At 49.4% G+C, this 20332-nt stretch overlaps 1 protein-coding gene across 1 annotated transcript in view; it reads right to left on the minus strand.

Moving 5' to 3' along the window:
• PLXNA2 (plexin A2) overlaps nt 1–20332 on the minus strand; it is a 204498-nt gene that overhangs the window by 15070 nt on the left and 169096 nt on the right. Inside the window, exons 13-22 of the mRNA XM_045187301.2 lie at nt 19124–19275; nt 12974–13091; nt 11011–11147; nt 9360–9527; nt 9133–9226; nt 4666–4905; nt 3810–3953; nt 3290–3524; nt 1145–1287; nt 210–478 (exon numbers count right to left, since the gene is read on the minus strand). Of these exons, the coding sequence (XP_045043236.1) occupies nt 210–478; nt 1145–1287; nt 3290–3524; nt 3810–3953; nt 4666–4905; nt 9133–9226; nt 9360–9527; nt 11011–11147; nt 12974–13091; nt 19124–19275 (1700 nt within the window). The remainder of the gene's footprint in view (nt 1–209; nt 479–1144; nt 1288–3289; nt 3525–3809; nt 3954–4665; nt 4906–9132; nt 9227–9359; nt 9528–11010; nt 11148–12973; nt 13092–19123; nt 19276–20332) is intronic.

Genomic DNA, 20332 nt, shown 5'->3' on the forward strand with positions numbered 1-20332 from the left:
GTGCTCCTCTGTCACGTGTTACAGAATCTGATCTCCCGCAGACACCACACAGTGCCTGGCTGCGGGAGATCAGATTCTGTCCTACGAGCTGTGCAGACACAGGCCTTTCTGGGGAGGGAACCCTCTGGTGCTGTTTACGGGACCTGCTGTCATGGCCCCGTGTCCCTGTTCAGACACTCACTGCCCAACCAGCCCTGGACACAGCTCACCTCCGGAGAAGCAGCTTGGGGTGGTTCTTGTTCTCCAGGTTCTTATCGATGAGGTCAGAGAGCAGCTGCTTGAGGACGTCGGTGGCATACTCCAGGCGGCCCTGCAGGCCAGTCATGATAAGTGAAGCCACGTTGCCACGGTCACGCATGGAGAAGCTGCGTTGCAGCTCCAAGGTGCGGATGAAGGTCAATAGGAAGACCTTGTTGTTGATGAGCTGGGCAAAGAGCTTCAGGGCCTTCTCCACGTGCTGCTGCCCATTCCCCTGCACCTGGGTTGGGCGTGATGGGTACACCCTCAGAGGACAGCTCTGGCATCCTAGCCTGGCTCTCACTGAGGGTCTTTGCCAGCAACAATACCAGTGGTAAGACTGTCACCATGAGACCCATAACCACTGCACCCACAGTGATGTAGGAATGGCAGTCTCTGAAGCCTCCAGTCTACTCTGACCTTCCTCTAGGTTGGGAGGGTTGGGATCCAGGCTGGGCCTTCAGTGGGGATGCCATGCATCTGATTTTCCCAAGAATATGATAGGAGATATCTGGTAAGACCCTCTGAGCTTGCTAGTCTCCCCTTAATCTCTGTCCTGATTTATCATCTTTAGTAAAACAAACCAACAAATGGATCAAACCTCACAGAATCCTATGTCTTTCCCTAAGCCACCTTAAGTCCATTTGAGAATGAGGCAGAATTGTAGTTAATTAATTCAGTTATTAAGTTGAAAATGACAATGAGCCTTGCCTTGGAATCATCCCAAAGAGCCTCGGTGCCCCCCCTTGGCCATGATCTTCCTAATTAGAAATATGCCTGTTGTGGTGATGCTGTTACAAGCTCTTTCTCCTCACTTTTCTGTGAGCTGCTGAGCCCATCAGCCCACCCTAGGACACCTGGGCACTGCGTCCCCATTGTGTGGCTGGGCCAGGGGGGCAGGTGTTACCTCCAGCTCCCGCAGGACAGGATGGTCCTCGATGCCAGGGAACAGGACTCGCATGGCATAGGTACGATAGTCCAGGTAGGGGATTCCTGAGCGGTCCAGGTCGCTGGTCAGCTCATTGATGTCTGTCTGGAGTTCAGCAAAAGCTACAGAAGTGCAGTGGAGACAGGGAGGCTCAGGAGGGGAACCCCAGCAAACAGGGAAAGGTGGGAGAAAGAGTTTGTGAAGGAGGAGTGGGGCTGGGGATACAGACAAGGAGAGTTCTAGGGGTACAATTCCAGAGGGATTGAGATATCTCAAGGCTGCCTTTCTTAGGTGGTGGGAATATGGATGATACCTCTATTATTTCCTTTTCTGTGCTCATCTATAATTTTGAAGTTTCTTCTATGTATTACAAGTGTAATTAAAAGAAAGAAAAAGGAAGAACAGCATGACCTGTAGGGCAGGTGCTGCAGGTGCTGGAAGCAGGTGAGAGAGTGGCCAGCGGGATCAAGCAAAGACTGAAACTGGCAACTTTGATCTGCTTTCCTAACAAGAGGGTAAATCAAGATGCAAAAACCTTGGGGAACCATAAAAATCAAAACTCTCATGACACAGGGTCGATATCACTCCAAAACGGAAAATAACAAATGTTGGCGAGGATGTGGAAAAATTGAAACCCTCACACCTTGCTGGTGAGAATGTAAATTGGTGCTATCGCTCTAGAAAACAATTTGGCAGTTCCTGAAAAAAATTAAACATAGAATTACCACGTGACCCAGCAATTCTACTCCTAGGCATCTATCCAAAAGAACTGAATGCAGGAATTTGAACAGATACTTGCACACTCATGTCCACAGCAACATTAGTCACAATACCAAAATGTGGAAACAACCCGAATGTGAAAGACAAACGGAAGAACAAAATGTGGTCTACACAATCAATGGAATATTATTTAGCCTTAAGAAGGAATGATATTGGACACATGCTACTACATGGGTGATTCCTGAAGACATTATGCTAAGTGAAATACGCCAGAGATAAAAGGACAAGTACCATATAATGCCACTTATATGAGGTCCCTTGAGTTGTCAAATTCATAGCGACAGAAGGCAGCATGGTAGTTGCTAAGAGCTGAGTGAAAGTGTAATGGTGGTTATTGTTTAGTGAATACAGTGTTATAGTTGGGGAATATGAGAAAGTTCTAGAGGTGGATGGTGAATGTACTTAATGCCATAGAATCGGAGGAGGGGAGAGCCCTGGGGTGTAGAGACAGTGAGGGCTAAAATGGTCAAGTTTATGTTATATACACATTTAACACACACACACAAAAGAAACTGAGAACAAAACCAAACCTAGCCGTGGGGCACCCTGACCATTAGGCTCTCAGCTGACAAGGGCAGGCTTGTCTCCTGGTGCCCTCCCTGCACCCCTCCCCAGCCCTGGCACTGGGAGGAGCCCTTGACTACCTTTACTCAGCCCTGCTCTTCCCCTTCATCCAGCAGAGGGCTTGTTTCTGATCCCAACGTTTGCAGCAAAAGGAGAAATGTTTTTATTCCTAATTGAAATGTTTACCCAGAGAGCTCATTGGGTCCTCAGCCCCAGGGGACGCCAGATACACCCATCACTTCATGGCTGTGGTTGCGTGGGAGACGGGAAACAACACAATCTCCACTCCCACACACGTCCATGGCCAAGAACAGCCGCGAGCTCGGCTTCAGAGTGCTCAGCCTGCTGCACTGAAGGAAAACAAACCCTGGGGAGGGAAGCAGGTAAGATGCTCCTGCCTTTTCTGCTGCTGCTGCTGCTGCTGATTCCACAAGCTCCCAGGGTATTGTGCAAAAGGAGCCAGCCACTCCCACGTGGGGGATCTAGAGGCTGAGGTTCTGACTGTGGGAGATTGAAGCTCTGAGCGGGAGCGGAAGGCAGCTGGATTGTGGCATGAATCAGGGCACAGTGGACAGAACAATGTGACCCACCCTGGGGCCTCCCTCTGGGCATTAACAGGACTTCTCTGGCCCTGAGGACAAAGGAGACAGAGGTCAAAGTGGAGTACAATGGCTGAGGTGGGAAGGATGGGAGTAAAGATGAGCATTGTGGGTAAGGAGGGAGGTAATAGGTTTGCTAAAGAAAGAGGGGCCCAGGAAGCACGGGAATGCCTCTACTTACCTTCCTTACACTCCAGGGCCACACGCGACTCCAGGTTGTCCATCTGCATTTGGAGCCTCTTCAGCGTAAGGTCGTTTTCTCGAGACTTCCGCTTATAGGCAATGAGGACGATGATGACAATGATGAGGAGGAGGCTGCCGCCTGCCGCAATGCTGACGATGGCTGGCAGGGTCAGCAAGCTGTCTGAGATGACACTCACAGAGCCAGGAGAGAACACCATCCCGCCCACGTGAACCTGTGCATTGTATACACACAGATGCTGTAGAGCCCTGGCATGCCATCGAATCCTTATCACTTCAGAACGGACACGAGAGACCACAACCACATGGCACAGTTCGGATACAAAACACTGTCCTGCTGATGGTCTGCCTCACTGAGCTTGTGTTCTCAACTTCTACACATTTTAATTGTCTGACATGGAGATGAGATGTGGAATAGGGAGAGAGAGCCTTTCTTACGACAGATCGTGTGTGCACAGCGAGGAGGGGAGGAAATAATGAAAAGAAGAGGGTTCACTCACCATGACCTTGTGCTGCCCCGTGAGGTTGGGGGGCTCACAGAGCAGCTGTGTCTCGGACACAGTGACGGCGCATGGGGTCTCTCCAACCAGCACCGTGTAGTTGAGTTTGGCACCTCCAGAGGCAGGGGGGCAGAGGTTTTTGCCCTGTAGGTAACAGCAATTTTAATAGGAGAACTATGCACTCAGAAGTTAATTGCCTTTTTAAAAAAACATTAAGGAGATAGACCAAGGAGGGAAGGGTGGCAGTGCCAAAACCAATGGGTGACAACATGGAAAGTTTGTGGAGAGAACTTTGCCACAATTTGGAGAGAAAGAGAGAAAGTGAATGGAGGAGAGAGAGTAGGAAATAGAGAGGAAGGGAAAACAGAATACTAAACAAGTGAAAATTTGTGGGGGTTGGGGGACACAAGAGACATTGATGGAAGTGGTGGAGTAACAAAACACTTGTACCAGGGAGCTGCAACCCTCCAAAAATATATGCGCAGGTTCCAGTGGCCACAAAGGCAGTCAGTTGGGGTCCCAAAGCTTACGAGAATAAACAGAAATATTCAAAGTGTTTCTCAGGATTCCCGGGTGCAAGATACAGGGTGGGGCAAGAGTAGGTTTACGGTCATTTGTATAGAAAATAACACAATGATTACGAAGTAATAACACGAGAATAAACTGTTTCATGTATGCACAAGTGTAAAGCTACTTTTGCCCCACCCTGTATATCGCCCGATGGGCCAACACCTATAAACAAACTCCCTTTATAGGGAAAGATGACAGCTGTGTGAGTCTATTATGTGTAGAAAGGAGAATAAGAAAGGCCAGGAGGGGATGTTCCGTACTATCCCTGCCCTCCCCACTTTCCTACCTTCAGAATGATGGGGGATCCTGGCTTCTGATCCAAGACTCCAGTAGGGCTGAGTAGTTCAAAGGTTGGGTTGGGGTAGTAGATGAACTTGGTGTCGTTGTAAATGAGCAAGGACTGGACATTATTAAAGACAAATCCAAACTCATCTGGCCGTTCCACAGTGTCAAGGCCAGGTCGGTAGTCCGTGGTCAGAGAGGGTGCCAGGCAGGTTAGGGTGGTGGTGTTCACTATTTTACACACCTAAGAGATCCAGAGCGCAGCATTCAAACACCTAGCGAATGACCCCAGCCACCCCTCCCACCCTCTGCTTGCTTTGGCCACCACTATTAGGTTACTTGCTTATCTTCATTAGGTAGTGAACCCCTGGAGAAACAGGGTGTGAAACTGGTTTTTCAGGGGGCTTGTATTTTAACCTCACTCACTCATTCATTCATTCCCCAACATTGCCTCCTTTGGGCCAGGTACTGCACTAGGAGTTGGGGTTATCTAGTTAAATAGTCACAGCATACAGGGGGAGACAAATGATTCAATGAGCCTAATGGAGTCCTGGCAGAGGGCCAGGAACACAGTAGGGGCACAAGCACTGTTAAATGCATGAATAGATGTGAGGAAGGCCCTAGTGGGGTGGTACCAAGTACTGGGGGACTGTCTGTGTGTGGCTATGAGCGTGTGTGTGAGTGTGTATGCAGGTAGAGGGTGACTCACAGAAGCTTTGCCTGGGAAGAAATGAATGAAATTTAACCTGAAGAATGAGTAGGACTTACCTAGACAGGGAGAGTGCGGGGGAGGGGAACAGATCCCTGGCCGAGGGAACAGTAGCAAAGGCCCAGAGATGAGGGAGCATGGAAGGCTTGAGGAAAACTAGGACGCAATGCTGGGTGTGAGTGTGAGTGTGTGAGTGTGGGGGGGATGTGAGGGGAGGAGCAGGACATATTGTGAGATAAGCAATTTGCCAGCACATACATAGTAGGTGTTCAGTTAATGTTTATTGGCTACATTGATGAATGAAAAGGAGCCTTTAACTCTTTAAATGTTCTACTTAGGCTCTCTCTCTTCTCCAACCAAGCATTCGCTAACTGCAAGGGGATGTAACCTTGGTATTGACACGGAGTTCAGGATGTCCTTTCTTTCTTGGTGGACTCTGGTCTCCCAAACGAAATTCTAGCTGGACTCACCCCTGCTTAGCATGAGTTGTGTCATGTTCTGCTCTGGTTTAGATCTGCAGCTGCCTAAGGCAGCAGCCAGAATGAAGAAAGCACTACAGGACCCGCAGGAAGCTTGGGAAGAAAACCTGCACTCCTACTTCCACTGTCCAGTCTGGGCTTTGGGAGCCTCGGTGTCCCAGCAACAGCCAAGGGCACCTGTGAGAACTTGGCCTGCTCAAGTACACACTGTCCTGGCAGGTCCACACCCGTACACGGACTTCATGTTCAGAAAACCAGACCGTGTATGAAACTGCAAAAAGGCCAACCCTTGCACAGAAGTTAGGTCAGAGTTCCAAGGCCGAGCGTTAACCCTCCATATCTAGAGGCAGTTTGAATTTAAGCCAACAGCTCCCTGCGAGCTTCGTGCCATGTTGCGGGTCAGTTCCCATTCCCACGCTTTTTAGCTCACACTTCAGCAGCCCCTTAGAAGCCTAATGTCCCTTTCATGTTCCACCTGGGGACATTCTGGCTTGAGGAAAATGTGCGTGGGGGGTGCAGTCAAATGGTAGAGTTGAGCCAGGGAGTCCGAAACCCCATCCTCTGTGGGGCAGATGCAGCCTGAGCGAGTCTCTTCACTCCCCAGCCCGTTTTCATCCCCGCTCATTCCAATTCTCCAGGACTGGACTCCGTGAACAAGCAAATCGCATCCAAACAAGAGGCTTCTGTTTGCTTCCTGCCCTGTGCTGCATCGGCACTTTGTTTGCCAAACATTCCTTGGGGTTTTGTAGCCTTCGGTCTTGCCCTTCTCACTTCTCACTGGGGCTGCTTCACAACCCAAAGGCAGGAAGAGGCCCCAGTGGGCTGAGGCTGCCTTTCGACCCAGGCTGGTCTGAGGGGACAAGTGCTTCTCTACCACCCTCCTGATAGAGAAGGCCCACAGCAGAGTTCATGAACTTCCCACTGTGCAGCCAGGCTGGATGGAAAAGTACAGACTCCGGGCTTGGCAGCCTGCAGACCCCAGGCAAGATGCCCCCCGCCCCCCCCTGCCCCCCCCCCCCTGCCTCCAGAGGGAAGAACTAGGATCAACTCCCTAACTCCTTGAAGCCCTGCGGTCATGGTGGGTAGGCTGGGGGAAGTGCTGGGGAGAATGCTGCCTAGGGCTGCAAAGGCTTCTGGGAGGGAGAGGGTGCCCAGGACTGAGCCTTCTCAGAGATGAATGTCAGGCATGGTGAAGACCCTCCAGCCCAGCCTTTTCTTCAAATGGCTTCCCCAGGACTAATGTTCAGCCTCTGAAAGTTGATCTTGTCAGTCATATACTCATTTTCCAAAATTCCCTCTGTACTATATTAGCCATGTCTTTTATTTTCTGTATTCTGATGCTTTCACATCTGGGGCCTTGCTGATTCTGGAGGGACTGCTCCTCCCCAGACTCACCAGTTCCTAGGGACAGTGACCAACTTGCTGCCCTCTGGAGCTGCTCTCCTAATGCAAATAACTAATCCAGAACCCACAGGCCCAATCGCCTTTCGCACTGTGGGCCACTATCCACCTTCCCTAACTATACCAGGGCTAGGTACCAGACAAGGAGGGACAGCCCCTCTGCCCTCAGCCCACTAAAATGAACCAAACTGGCCAATCCTGGTGACTTGCCTTGCCTTGCTAGTTCCTTCCTGTGGAAACCAAAATAAAGGCTCTCACACCAGTTTTCCTTTCTCCTTCCACTTCCTAACCTACCCTGGGGTTCCTCCTCCCCACCCCCCCCCAGTCTTGCTATGGCAAGGCCCCCTTTTCTTGGGACCTGTATTAATAAACTATCCAATGGCAGTCATCTCCTGATCTGTTGGCCTCGCCACACGTGAAAACAATAAAACCTAAATTTAAAAAATGTACCTAATTTGTATGAGAGTTTTATTCTTCTCTGAGTGTAAACTCACCATTCCCATTCCTACCCCTCATCTTCCTCCCTTCCACTTAGGCCTTGGAGTTGGATAGATGGAGGTGGTCTGTCAGCTCCTGGGGACACTGGCCTCGGCCTGAAAGTGGAGTTGGGGCACAGACTCTTTACCTATGGATCAAGCTTTACACCTGGGATAAGGAGACACGTGCTCTCCCAGCCCAAAAAGCTGTGACCATGGTGTGTGCTGAAGGTGTGAAGCATGTCTCTGGCATGATGGAATGCCAAGCCTAGGAGCATCTCATGTGGTCTAGTTATGAAGAGTCCAGATATTTGCAATATAGCCTGGCCCCGCCACTGGCCACCTTCATGACTGGGGGCCAGTCCTTCATTTCGGGCCTTAGTTTCCTCAGCTGCACAATGAGGGGCTTGAACCAGGTGATCCCTGAGACCATTCCAGATCTAGCCTTATAGCCCCTGTCACTTTGTGTGCTTTTGTTTCCTAAGGAAGCCTCAGGCACTCTAGGAATGTGTCAGAGATGAGGGTAGATATAAAGCCATCCTCCCCATCTCCATTTCAGCCTAGTCAATCCTCTGAAGGTCAAAGCAGTAATAATGGCAATTTATTTGAAAAATAATGGCCATAATTTACAATGCCAGCATCTGCTGAACTATAATTATAAATACAATAATGTTTCAGAAAATATTGGCTAAGAAGAGCCACTAGAACAAACTAAAAAATTTATAACATATCAGACATTCTGCCCTTATGTTAGAAAACTTCTTTAAAATCACAAAAATCCATAATGAAAAAAATTGAATTACATGGCTCTGCACGGAGGAATAAAGTAAAATGTTCAACCTGATCACCTCAGCAATCTGGATGGAACGATTTGCATGCAGTGACTAACGTTTACCAAGTGCCCACCTCAGTGGCCAGTGGCTGCAGGTGACAAATCTGCAAGGCGAGTCTTACCATCCCCCGGGGAGTGGGGGATGGAGGATCAGAGAGGTTAAATGACTTGAGCACGGCTGTTCAGCTAATAGACGGCAGTGTCCTGCTTCCCCTGATCCAGAAGCATCTGGATCTGGAGTGAGAGTTTCTTCAATCTCTCACAGCAGTGCTTCTTCTCAGACCTTCAGGTGAACACGCCACAGACAGGGACCCCTCCATGCTGTACCTAAGCTCAGAAGGTACTACGTTTATGCACTCATTATATCACCTTCTGACTAGAAATGAGTATACCATAATTATAAAAATCGTTGTCAGGCTCAAGTGTCTGGGGACATGACTCCGGGCTCAGCCTCAAGCCAATTTTCTTCTCCTGCGGTCAGATGCTCCAGTGCCTGACACAGAGCTCATCCCATCACAAAACACTGACACAAAGCTGTGTTTGCCCAGTGCCGGGGGGACCAGTGCTTACTCACATTGACAGATTCTTTGCCATTAAACTTGACTCGGATTCTTGGCTCCTGAATGACATCAAGGTTGAAGCCTGTGATGGTCAGGGGTGTGTGGCCACTGGGAACAAGCAGAGGCTAGGTTAGGTAAAAAATCAAACTGCTACCACCTCCACCCCTCGGATCCTCTCACAAGCCACACCTGGGCCGAGGGGATGATGCCATGAGGTGCGTTCCTACACCCCGTGCCTCACCTGGCAATGCTCCACTCTGGCTCGATGCGCTGTACCCGGGGGTCATCTATGTACTCAAACTGCAAGTTGTTATCCACATGGGCTCGGTCGACACTCACGGAAACGGGGACTGGACCCAGTCCATTGGATGATGGAGGAGAAACACACACGATCTCATTCATCGATCGCCTGCCGGGGGGACAGCAAGAGGGTTGTGAAGAAAGGCATGGGTGATAGGGGGTGCACTGTGCTGGACGAGGGGCTTTCCTCCACCTGAGGGGGTAGTCAGGATGTGCCCTCTGTCCCGTGACACTGTATGCTAGGGAACACAGCCCTTATCAGTGGGGATCAGTGCCCTTTCTACCTGAGAGCCAACTTGGGTTCAGTTAGGCAGGAGTAAACTGGAGGAGGGAATCAGAGAATGCGAGGCAGGGGCCAGGCTGCATGGGTTGCATCCTTGTTTCTGGATTTTTCTAGAAATGACTAGTTAGCTGGTGCTTAGAATCTAGTAAGTCAGTTAATGAATATTTATGGAGCACCTACCATTCAGAAAAGTGAACACAGAGTCCTTGCCATGGGAGTTTACGGTCCAAGGAGGGGAGTATCAGGTAATACTGGCAAGTTGGGTTTTCTTCCATGGATTCTCTCAGAATTCTCTCAGGATTCTTTACATCCCCATTGAAGATATTTGACAAATAGTAGGTGCTCCAGTTTTTAGCCCCAAGAGACGTCCTGAGGATGAGTCTGTGTGCTTGCTGAGGACTGAGGCCAGTCCTCAGGTAACCACAGTGGGGACCTAATGGCTGTGCAGTCGGTCCTGATGGTGACAAGACAGCTCCCGGGAGCCTTTCTCAGCAGCAGCCTCATGGGTCTCACTTCTAATTATGAGGGGGGCCCAAGGAAACCCAGAATGTATTTATAACATATTGTGTATTCACCCTTACATGTTTAAACTTCAGTCACCTTCAAAGTACTCTCCATTGGATATAATACACCTATCAAGACGTTTTTCCACTGCTCAAAAACAGTTTTTGAACTTGTCGATTTTTACGCCTTTTAGTGTTTCTGCCATTTTTTGTTTTACCTCTTCCACATCAGCAAAATGTTTCCCTTTGGGGACTTTTTTTCATCCAGGGAAACAAAAAAAAGGGGGGCTTGGGGTGAGATGGGGTGAATAGGGAGGGTGGGGCACTGGGGTCATGTCGTTCGGGGTCATGTCGTTCGTGGTCAAAAACTGCTGAACACTCAGCATGGTGTGGGCAGGTGTGCCCATAAATCACCATCATGAAACAGGCACATGTGTTGAAAAAGTCTTCAGAGAAATCCACTGAAGCCAGGCGCAGCCTCCCACAAGGATGCCAGCTGGTACACTGATACAGATGGGTTTCTAGAACACCCCCTAGTGGAGGAAGCTTGTACTACAAGGGGTCCACCCTCCAGAAGATAATTCCGTGTTTTGGGGGTCCCCCCTCATACTTGTAGAAGTATCCAGCCCCTGTGATACATACAGTATACATTGACTAGTGGCATATGTATGTTACAGTGACCACAATCCAGGATGTAGCACATAACATGGACGTTATGGGCAGGCATATATGTGAAAGTGCACAGGAACATGGGCACACAGGCCATGCAAAGACAGTCTTCTAATGCTCTTTCGAGCCCATCTCACCCATAGAACTCGCAGGTCTGGTTGCCCAGGTACACGGCCACGCTGCTCCCAGCCCCAAGGTAATGGCCTGTGATGGTCACCATGGTGCCTCCCGACTCTGGCCCACGAATGGGGTTGAGGGACAGCACAGAAGGGTTCTTTGGGAGGAAGCAGAGAAATGATCATAGCTCAGGTTTTTCCTAAAGGCAGAAGGAGGACTGCATCTGTTCTCGGAGTGGAGGTACTTTTCCTGCCCTTTGGATCCCAAACACTCTCTCTGTCTACCCTGGAGCTGAGACCCTTTCTAAGAAGAGGCTCCGGGCATGTCCAGGGAAGACAGAAAGGTCACGTTTTGGAATTAATTAACTCCTCAGGGAGTCTCATGCCCATAACACTGATGGGAAGGCATAGATGACACTGACTAATCTATCAATTAGTTTACAAATTGAGAACAATTTGAAAATGCTTCTCTATCTAGAGTTTGTACTGATTTTTTTGGCACAAAATCGATAGAGCTGAATAAAGTATCCCTGCCTGGATTGGGCCACCATGAGGCTAAAGTCCTCCATTAATGGCCCATGCACATGTCCTTCTGTCCCTCCTAAAGGGCTTGCCAGTGTGCCTGGTGCAGAGAGCTGTAAGAAATGTTAGACGTGGCTTCCCCATTCTGTGTCAGGAGGATGGTCCATCTTGGGCTGGGACTTTTGAGTAAGCTTATTAAGTTGTAAAATTAAGCCTGAAGCTTAAAAGAAATGTCGTTTGGCCTCAAAGACATCATGTGGCTGACCTAAATCAGACAGGAATCTCTTTTGCCTAGAGGGCAGCAGAGTGGAGTGGGAAGTGCACTTAATTAAGCAAGTACACAGACATGAAGTAATCCCCATCAGCTGTGAACTTGCAGTGAGCTCTAAATCGAGGTTCTGGATCACCTAGGGCCTTTGTCTGCTCCTCTGTCTAGAGGAAGAGGGGCTACAGTATCTCTGCAGCTCCTCCCTGCTGACATTCAACAGTTTTCTCTCCATCTAGTGTTTCTGTGTCTGCTTCTCACAGAAGGTTGTGTCTGTCTATGTTGGAGATGGTGTAGGTTGGGGACAGACAGGCCCTGGTTCTCTCTAATCTGAGAGAGAAGAATACAAGAAAAAGGTGCAGATGCCAGGATAAGAAGGCAGAGACTGGAAAATCGACAACAAACAGTAAAAATGCCTCGGGGAGAATAGAATCTTGTGGTTTAACGATTTTTCAAAACTCGTAGCAAGGCTGGTTTGACCCCACCAGCTGCTGCTAACACTTTTTAATGGAGAATTCGATGTGGCAATGTAGGTAAGTGTCAGAAAAGGGACTCGAGGGCTTAGAAGCAAGTTATTGATTCAGTAGGCGCTTTAAAGAAAGCCTTTGTGATTTTACTACCTAGTGCCTGAGTGTGAAGAGATGTTTTCAGGTGTGAATGTGTACATACTTGTGTGTAACCACAGCAACACACGGAGCACCTTGCTTGTACACCTGACTCCCATGATCCTGCACAGACCCGCGGTCCTGCAGGATTTCAAGTGACGCTTCTAAATTCCTACTTACAATATCCTTGACAGAAAACAAAGCTTGCTGATAAATCTAGACCTTTTTTTAATTGGGTCCTCCAGGCACTCTGTCCTCATTAGACTGGAATTAGAAGAAGATAAAACATTGGCAGGGGCAAAGGGCAGCCCCTCACTCCCTGGGAGGTGCTTCTAAGATTGGAATTCTAAGAAAGGCCTGATTTTGCCTTATTTAGAACTCTGACCTTTGGCTCTGGGGGATTCCAAGGTCTTCACAGCTTTATGAGTTAACACCCATCCCACTTGGAAAGACAGGCTTGTAAAGTGAGGCCGGAAGTGCCCTGTTCTGGTTCCTTGGAGGTGCCTGGCTTGGGAGGAGGTGTGTGGAGAAGTCTGGAAGAAAGTGTGCCCTTGCTAAAAGCCTGAAGCCCTGCACCAGACCCCATACTCACCACAAAGGTGTACTGTTGGTGGGACTTTGTCATGAACTCTGGCTTACACTCGCCAATGCACAGGCGCACGGGCCCAGAGGTGGTTCCCACGAGGGCGTGGCCCATCTCACACACGATCCTGAGAAGAGAGCAAATCTTCCCGTGAGAGGCTTGGCAAGAGCTGCTATCCCTGCCCCTGCTTGCTCACTGTCACAATGAAATGACTCATCACAGTCTTGCAATGGTGCTAAACTGAGACTCAGCTTGTTCACCCATTCAGCTGTGCTGCCTTGGGTAAGCGTTTCCCTCTCTGAGTTTCAATCTCACCTGTACAGTGAGAGGTTGGAAGAGATCATCTCTAAAGCCCAATGTGCCTCCAAAATGCTATCCTGCCTAAATCTCTGAACAAGCCTGTAGTACCCAGTACCTAGTGCAGTGCCTACCACTGGGTGGCTACCCAATATTTGTGGAATAAACCTAACATCCAATAGAGAGCTTTAGGGGCCACAATTTAGTGTCTTTTCCTATGTAATAAGCCAACACTGCGACTTTCCCTAAAAGAAGTGAGGGCCTATTTGTCAAACTGATTCAACTGTGGTTTGCTTCTTGCAGTGACTTTTCAAAAGAGAATAGATAATCTGGTGAGATAGTGAGGACCTGAAACAGGAGCTCCGAGTACAATGGGAGAGGTGGAGTCCTGTGGCAGCCGGTGAAGGGCTGGAAGGAGGATGAGTTCACTAGGACACCAATTTAATCAAGGGCGGAGCACACTGAGCTGGTGGGTGAGGCAGTGACCCAGCCCTGGGGTTGGAAGTCAGGTCTCATGTTAACGGGAGAGGTGGGGAGGAGAGGGAGTGCAGCATTCTTTCTCATGAAGTGCAGATCAATACCCCAGTGATGACTTCCCTGGTGCCTGAGATGAGTTACAACAAGCACATTTAGAGACTGGTTGCCTTGGCCACAGCTGCAGACTAGAAAGGGTGGATAGCTGGAGGGATTGAAGAAATCACGTTCTTGGGGGGAACCTCTTGCTTGGAACTGTAGACATGGGGTGCGTGGAAAAGGGCTCTACCAGGCTCGGCAAAAGAGAATCTTGGGGCAGAGACAAAGATTTTCCTTTCCTCTAAATACCATGCATAAGTTCAGAGCAGCCTGGCACCCCTGGTAGGTTTGCTTAGTGGGGAGTCCGAAAAACAGAACCCCCTTGCACTAATCCACAGCATTATCCTGGCACCGTGGGGAAGATCCATGTTTAACCAAGCGGTGTTTATCTCAACAGCTTCTCTAGGAAGGAAGGTAACTAAACATAGATTTCATTCCGATGTAATAAAACTTGCATTAAACAAATACACTGCACGTTCGCACACATGGCATGCCACTGATCTCCATCGCCTTCATAACAGTTAATCCCAAATAAGCACTTTCACTCCTGGTGAATATTTACTTAACATGCAATAACTGTCTTATTATGTTTAGCATATTAGATTCAACAAGAAAGAACTGAATGCACAGAGAAGGATACTCTCCTCCTCCATCTCTTCCTCCATGAATGAATAAGTTAATCATGAACCTAGTGTAAAGATGATAGTGATGATCAATTAGTATTTTCCATGTAGCTTTCTCCTTAAATCTCATTAGCAGAGCATTTGAGAGGCCTAATTTGTGGTATTGTGTGTGGTTATCTCAATGCTGCTACCTGCTTGGAGTAACAACTGTCTCATTCTATCTCCTGGGTCCTAGTGCCTGCTGCTGTTTGGGGTCCTGGCCATCCTGCAATCCATGCCCTGTGCTCACAAGGAGCTCCAGAGGAGGCACGGAAGAAGAGGGGGCGGGTAAATCTCTTTCCCTCTGTTCTCATCAGGGCTTTCTTGTCCCTCACTCACCCACCCCTCTTGGACTATCTGTGCCAAAGTGACTCTCGAGCAGAAAAGGAGGAGGAACTCATGGTAGATTTGGAATCATGGAAAGAGGAAATATGAGAACATGTGAAGGTCATGGACATATCTGTTCCTCCTTGGGCCACGCCAGGGCCTGCCTAGGAGAAGAGAAAGCCTAGAATGGCCCATCAGTTTTGTCTGCAGGGAGTTAACAATGGACTAGGGCCTCTTGGCACACTGGTTTTCTAGAATATTTTTCCCCCTAGGGTTCATGTCCCCAAAGATAAATCTGACATGTCAAGCACTTGCAGAAAGGGGGATGGATGGCAGATGGGCTCTGCCCAGGCGTCCGAGGCTGAATGACTGCAGTTGGTTTGAATGCTCCGCCTAGAAGGGAGTGATGTAGAGGACCTGGGGCTGGGCCGCAGTGAGGGCCCAGAGCTGGACCATGCATTCCCCTCCTCAGCACAGCAGCTAACTCCTCTCCCTACCTATAAAATGAGGTTCTTCTTTATCTTGTGAGTGGGAAGAGAGGCAGTGGGCTATAGAAAGGGTCAGGGTTGGTAAGGCTAAGAACTGGACAAGAGTCCTAAGGAATCAGGCAGCATTGTAGAAGAGCTCAAATGCCTTCTAACTCTTTGACCTTTTTATTCCTGGGATGCAGTGCTTGCATCCTTTAGCATACCTGTTGTAGGCATTTGTCCTCTGAGCTCAGGGATATATGCAGTTAAAGGAAAAAGGAAGGGCAGCTGTAGGAAATGGAAGGGTTATACTGAGGAATGAGGGTCAGGCCATACTGAGCTGTGATCGTGGCTGGTATTGGACAAGACAGGGTCTTGGGCCATCCTCAGGCTCTCCTATAGGGAAAGTCTTATGATCTGCATTTTATAGACAAACTAAGGCTCAGAGATGCTCAGTGACTCATTACAGCCACAGTTCTGGTAAGCCGCAGAGCCATGATTCAAATCCACATCAGCTGACTCCAGAGCTCGTGCCTTTGACCACTGCACTCTACTGCCTCTAGAATTAATGAAATGATCTGTGTGTCTTTTGGGAAAGGGACAGGGTAGATATAGACATGGAAGCAATGCTGGGGTTGAGTTGAGGATGCAGGAGTAGGGGTGGGGGGAGGGAACACCTGGCTGGGCTCCTACGGCTCTGAGAGCTAACCACCTGTGCCCCCCACCTTGCTGGTTGTCAGTGACCACAGGCAGCAGTGTGCGCACTACTTCTGCCTTCAGGTCTCACAAGTCGGCCAAGTTCCTGTGGTATGATTTCTGGAGGACTCCTGTCTTCCCTGCCTCCTCCTGGTGTCCCTGCTGGCTCTAGGATCCCTATATTTTATTAAGAGACGACAGCTAGAGATGTCTTTTCCTTGTAAAGTGAGAAATTGGACTGATTAACTGACCAATAGTTATTTAGCTTCAACAGTTGAAGGCTTGACTCCTCCTGGTTGACAGAGGACTTCTGGAGACAAATTAGTGCCACCAATATGCTTTCTAATGATGGGAGCCACAGGTTCCATAGGGCAGACACTTCTTCTGACATACTCAGGACCATAGACGTGACTGTAGAGATCTTACATGTCTACATACTCATTTTCCGATGAAACATTTGAGGATCAGGGAGCAAAGTCACTTGCCCAGAGTTACCTAGCTCATTGATAGCTTAATTCCCGGCACCCAGCCAATGCCCTCACTTCCACACCCAACCACCTCCCTTAAATTGGCATAGAAATGGTCCCTTTCACCCCATGAATGTGCACCTGGGGTGGGGGACACACGTGTCTAACATCAATCTATCCAGCTGTGGCTGAGTTCACAAGTGCAGCAGATAAGAGGGAGGTGGTCTGAGGACGAGCTTAGTCCATATTACACAGAACCCCAGTCCCAGGTTGGGCTGAGCTGCATATTCAACCTGCATCCCACTGCCTGGAAAGCGTCCTGTGATGGAATCATCTGGCCCTCCACAGTCCTGTGGGGTGCTGATTGCAGGACTAAGTGGGGCCCTTTAGCCAACATTAACCTAATTGTTGAGTGATAGATGGCAGGCACAAGCATATGGTGAGTCATTACCGTGCCCGATAATCTTGCCCGCACCCGGGACTCAGCACTGCGCCCGTTTAGCCAAATTCATCTCTCGCAGACATCTGTAACGATTGTGCCTGCTGCTCTCTGCCCGGGATGGAGGCTTTAATGATGTTAACAAACTAGGAAACCTCGAGAGCAGTAATGAGCCTGGCACGGCTGGAAACCAGGGCTGCATCCAGCCGAGGTGCCGAGTGTGTTGGCCGCCTCCAGCCTGCCCCACGCCCAGAGACAATGGTGGTGGTTTCCCAGGATGACCACCAGCCTCGGCAGGGACCCCTGGTGACCATTCACCTTTCCAGGCTCCTTTCATATTCTCACTTCCAGTTTCTCTCAGCACTTTCTTCCCTGTGGCCCCAGGTGAGTGCGGACCATTTGATTGCACAGATAGAACTCTACTTCCTTACATTTGTATGGCACATCACCATCTCCATTTTCTCATCTTACTGAATTTTCCTCAAAACTTGTGCAGCAGGGACCATGATTTCCATTAGGCCAACGAGGGCCAGAGAGGCTGAGGTCTCAGGGCTAGTCAGTAGAAGGGCCAGGACTTAGAACACCTTGGAATTCCAAATCTCATGACATGTCCATCTAGCTGCCCAAGAATTTGCTCTTCTCAGCTCAAAGCCTTACCCCTCACTCACCCCAAACCCTTCCCTTTGGAGTCCTGTGGCATCTCACCAAGTTGGAGACTTAGCCTGTGTCCAGAGGCACCAGGCGGGTCCTGGAGGCCACGGTGGATTTGGGTCAGTGAGACCAAGTGTCTTGCCCAGCCTGTCAGGGTGCTGGCCTCTGTAAAGGACCAGCTGTGAGGATCTCTGCAGGCTGTCCTGGCTTCTGCCCCCAACAGCTTTCACCTCCTCTTCTGGCTCAGAAGTGCTATGTCCTGTCCCCTTTGGCCTCCTTCATCTCTTTCCTGTAGACCCTGCGAGGCTTTCCTCTGACATGCACTCCTTGCAGGGGTAAGGTAGTCTGTGAAGCATCTGAAGGTCTGAAGGATCAGGCCAGCTTCTTCTCCCCTGCTGGTGCTGGCAGAGATCACACCCAGCCTCAGAGTCTGGGAATTCACCCTTCTGACTCTGACCCAGCTCTGGGCCTCACTGGGATTATAGCCCCTGACCCTGGAAGCCACATTCTGATGAGTCATGAAATTTCCAGGCCACTCTTACCCAGCGGTCTTGCTCCATTGCTGTTAAGTGAGGGAAGAAGTCTAGAGTAGGAGTTAGGAGACTCAAGTTCCAACTCCGCCTTGACCACTCATGCTCTGAGTGAGCTGGGAAAGTCATCTCACTTCTCTCTTGCTTTGTAAAGTGATGATAACAATAGGTACCTCTCAGAGTTCTGACCAATTAAAAGTGAGATAATGGATGAGAGTGAAGTCATTTTTCTGGTTGCTACTAAAGGCTGGCTCTGGGGAGATCAAAGGGAGGACCTGAGGCTGCAGGGGGTTAAACCTCAGGGAGGGAAGCCCCACCCCCAAACCTAGAACCCCTTGCAGAGCTGTGTTCTCCTGGAACCAGAGTGACTTGACCAGACTTTGTAGGATCAATCATGTGGAGTGATCTGGCTGCTCCCTTCCTTCTACCCTCCTGCCCCCGCTTTGTACCCATCTCCTGCCCACCAACTCCACAGAGGCTGCCACTGCCAAGTGAACACACCCCAAATTGGAACATATGTCACTCCTGGAGCCCCGTTTGCCTGTCCACTGCCACATGTCTATTTTCTAATTTCCAGCTGACATTTCCCTTAGTGAAATAAATGAATTTGCTCCGGCGGAGGCCCTGCTCGGATTAAGCTGCTGTCAGAGCCCCATGAGCCAAACAAATTGTTGCCCACAGCCCACCTTGCGGGATGCATTCTAATGGGGTCTGGTAGGGGAGGGGCTAGGGAAAAAGAGGAGGAGCTTAGGCTGGTTGGGAAACTGACTCAGTCCTGCCAGTGGGCAGGCGAAAACTGAATGGTGGCAGTATTGCTCAGGGATCCCTGATGCCAGAGGAGCCAAGGAATAGGGAAGAGAACAGAATATGACCTTCTGAGAGGGGAGATGGGAAAGCACAGGGCTCTGGGTAGACTTCTGGGGTCAGGTCCATGGGAGAATGGAGATGGGAGATGAGTCTTGGAAAAGTCCCAGAGAAAGGAGGGGAGGAGTCCCCACCCACCCAGAAGCTCCCCTGGGAAAAGGGCGAGCCAGAGCAGACTGGACTCACTGCTCAGCGATGATGTAATCCCCTGGCAGGGGTGTGCAGGGCACCCCAGCCACCTGCACGTGGTGGGCGATCTCGGAGAAGTCCAGACCCAGGTTCACACCGTGGATGGTCACTCGAGTCCCTCCTTCCGGTGGTCCAGACACAGTCAAAATCTGTGGGAGGGAAATGTGATTAGCAAACCTGTGGGACGGTGGCTTAGGGACTTTGGTGGACACCTGGAATTTGGGTGAAAAGAGAGTGTCTTCTCATCTTTCAGCTTGCCTGGGATCATGGAACCACCTCATTTTACACTCTTTCCTTTGGTCTTTAGGTCATTGACTCGGTCATTCATCCATTTATTAAAAAGAAACCAGAGAGTACTAGACTTAAGGAAGAAAATCATTGTTTGAGATGTGTCTCTAATTCACTAGTTGCCTGATTGGGAGCAAGTCACATAATCTAGCTCTACATCAGTTCTCCTGAGTTGAGATAATCATCTCTGCCAGCCTTGCCCTGGGAGCTCCAAGTAGCAAATAGAGGGTGTTCGGGAGCACTCTGGAAACCAGAGAAGGCTTTGTAATTGTGTGGTGCTATTATTGCCACGTCTGTGTGCTAGACTCTGTAGGGGATACAGTGATGAATACACAGGAAATTCTCCCTCAAGGAACTTATGGTCAAGAGGAGGAGATAAAGGAAGCCATACATAATGTTGGTGCTGGCTACTCAGTGACAAGGTGGAGTCAGAGGGAAAGCTGGGAGAGCACAGAGGAGCCTGAGATCAGGCCCTGCTACAGGGGGTGGTGATCAAAGATGGAAAGTGTGTTTGACATTGTTCTGAAAAAAGAAATCTTGTAATGCATGCTAGGAGCAAAAGGCAAGGATCATTTACTTATCATTTCTTAATTCAGCCATCAAATGATGACTGCCTCATTTGGCTCTGACCCAACAGAATCTGCAACTGCAGAATCAGGCTCTCTGAAGGTGTAAACTTCTGTCTGGGAACAGATCAGGCTCAGGAAAAATGCAGCTCTTTGAGACCCCACAGATCCCAGGGAGTAAGTTCACACTGTGTGGTTCACATTTATCAGAAGTAGAAGGAAATTAGACTAGAACTCAATCCTAAGCAGGAAGAATTTCAGAACTGGAAGGGGACTTGAGGTACGGTAGGTTAAGATACTTGTATAACTGCCCTGACTGGTGTGGCTCAGTTGGTTGGGTGTTGTTCTGCAA

The sequence above is a fragment of the Desmodus rotundus genome, chromosome 12 (genome assembly GCF_022682495.2).
Source record: "Desmodus rotundus isolate HL8 chromosome 12, HLdesRot8A.1, whole genome shotgun sequence".
Taxonomy (NCBI): domain Eukaryota; kingdom Metazoa; phylum Chordata; class Mammalia; order Chiroptera; family Phyllostomidae; genus Desmodus; species Desmodus rotundus.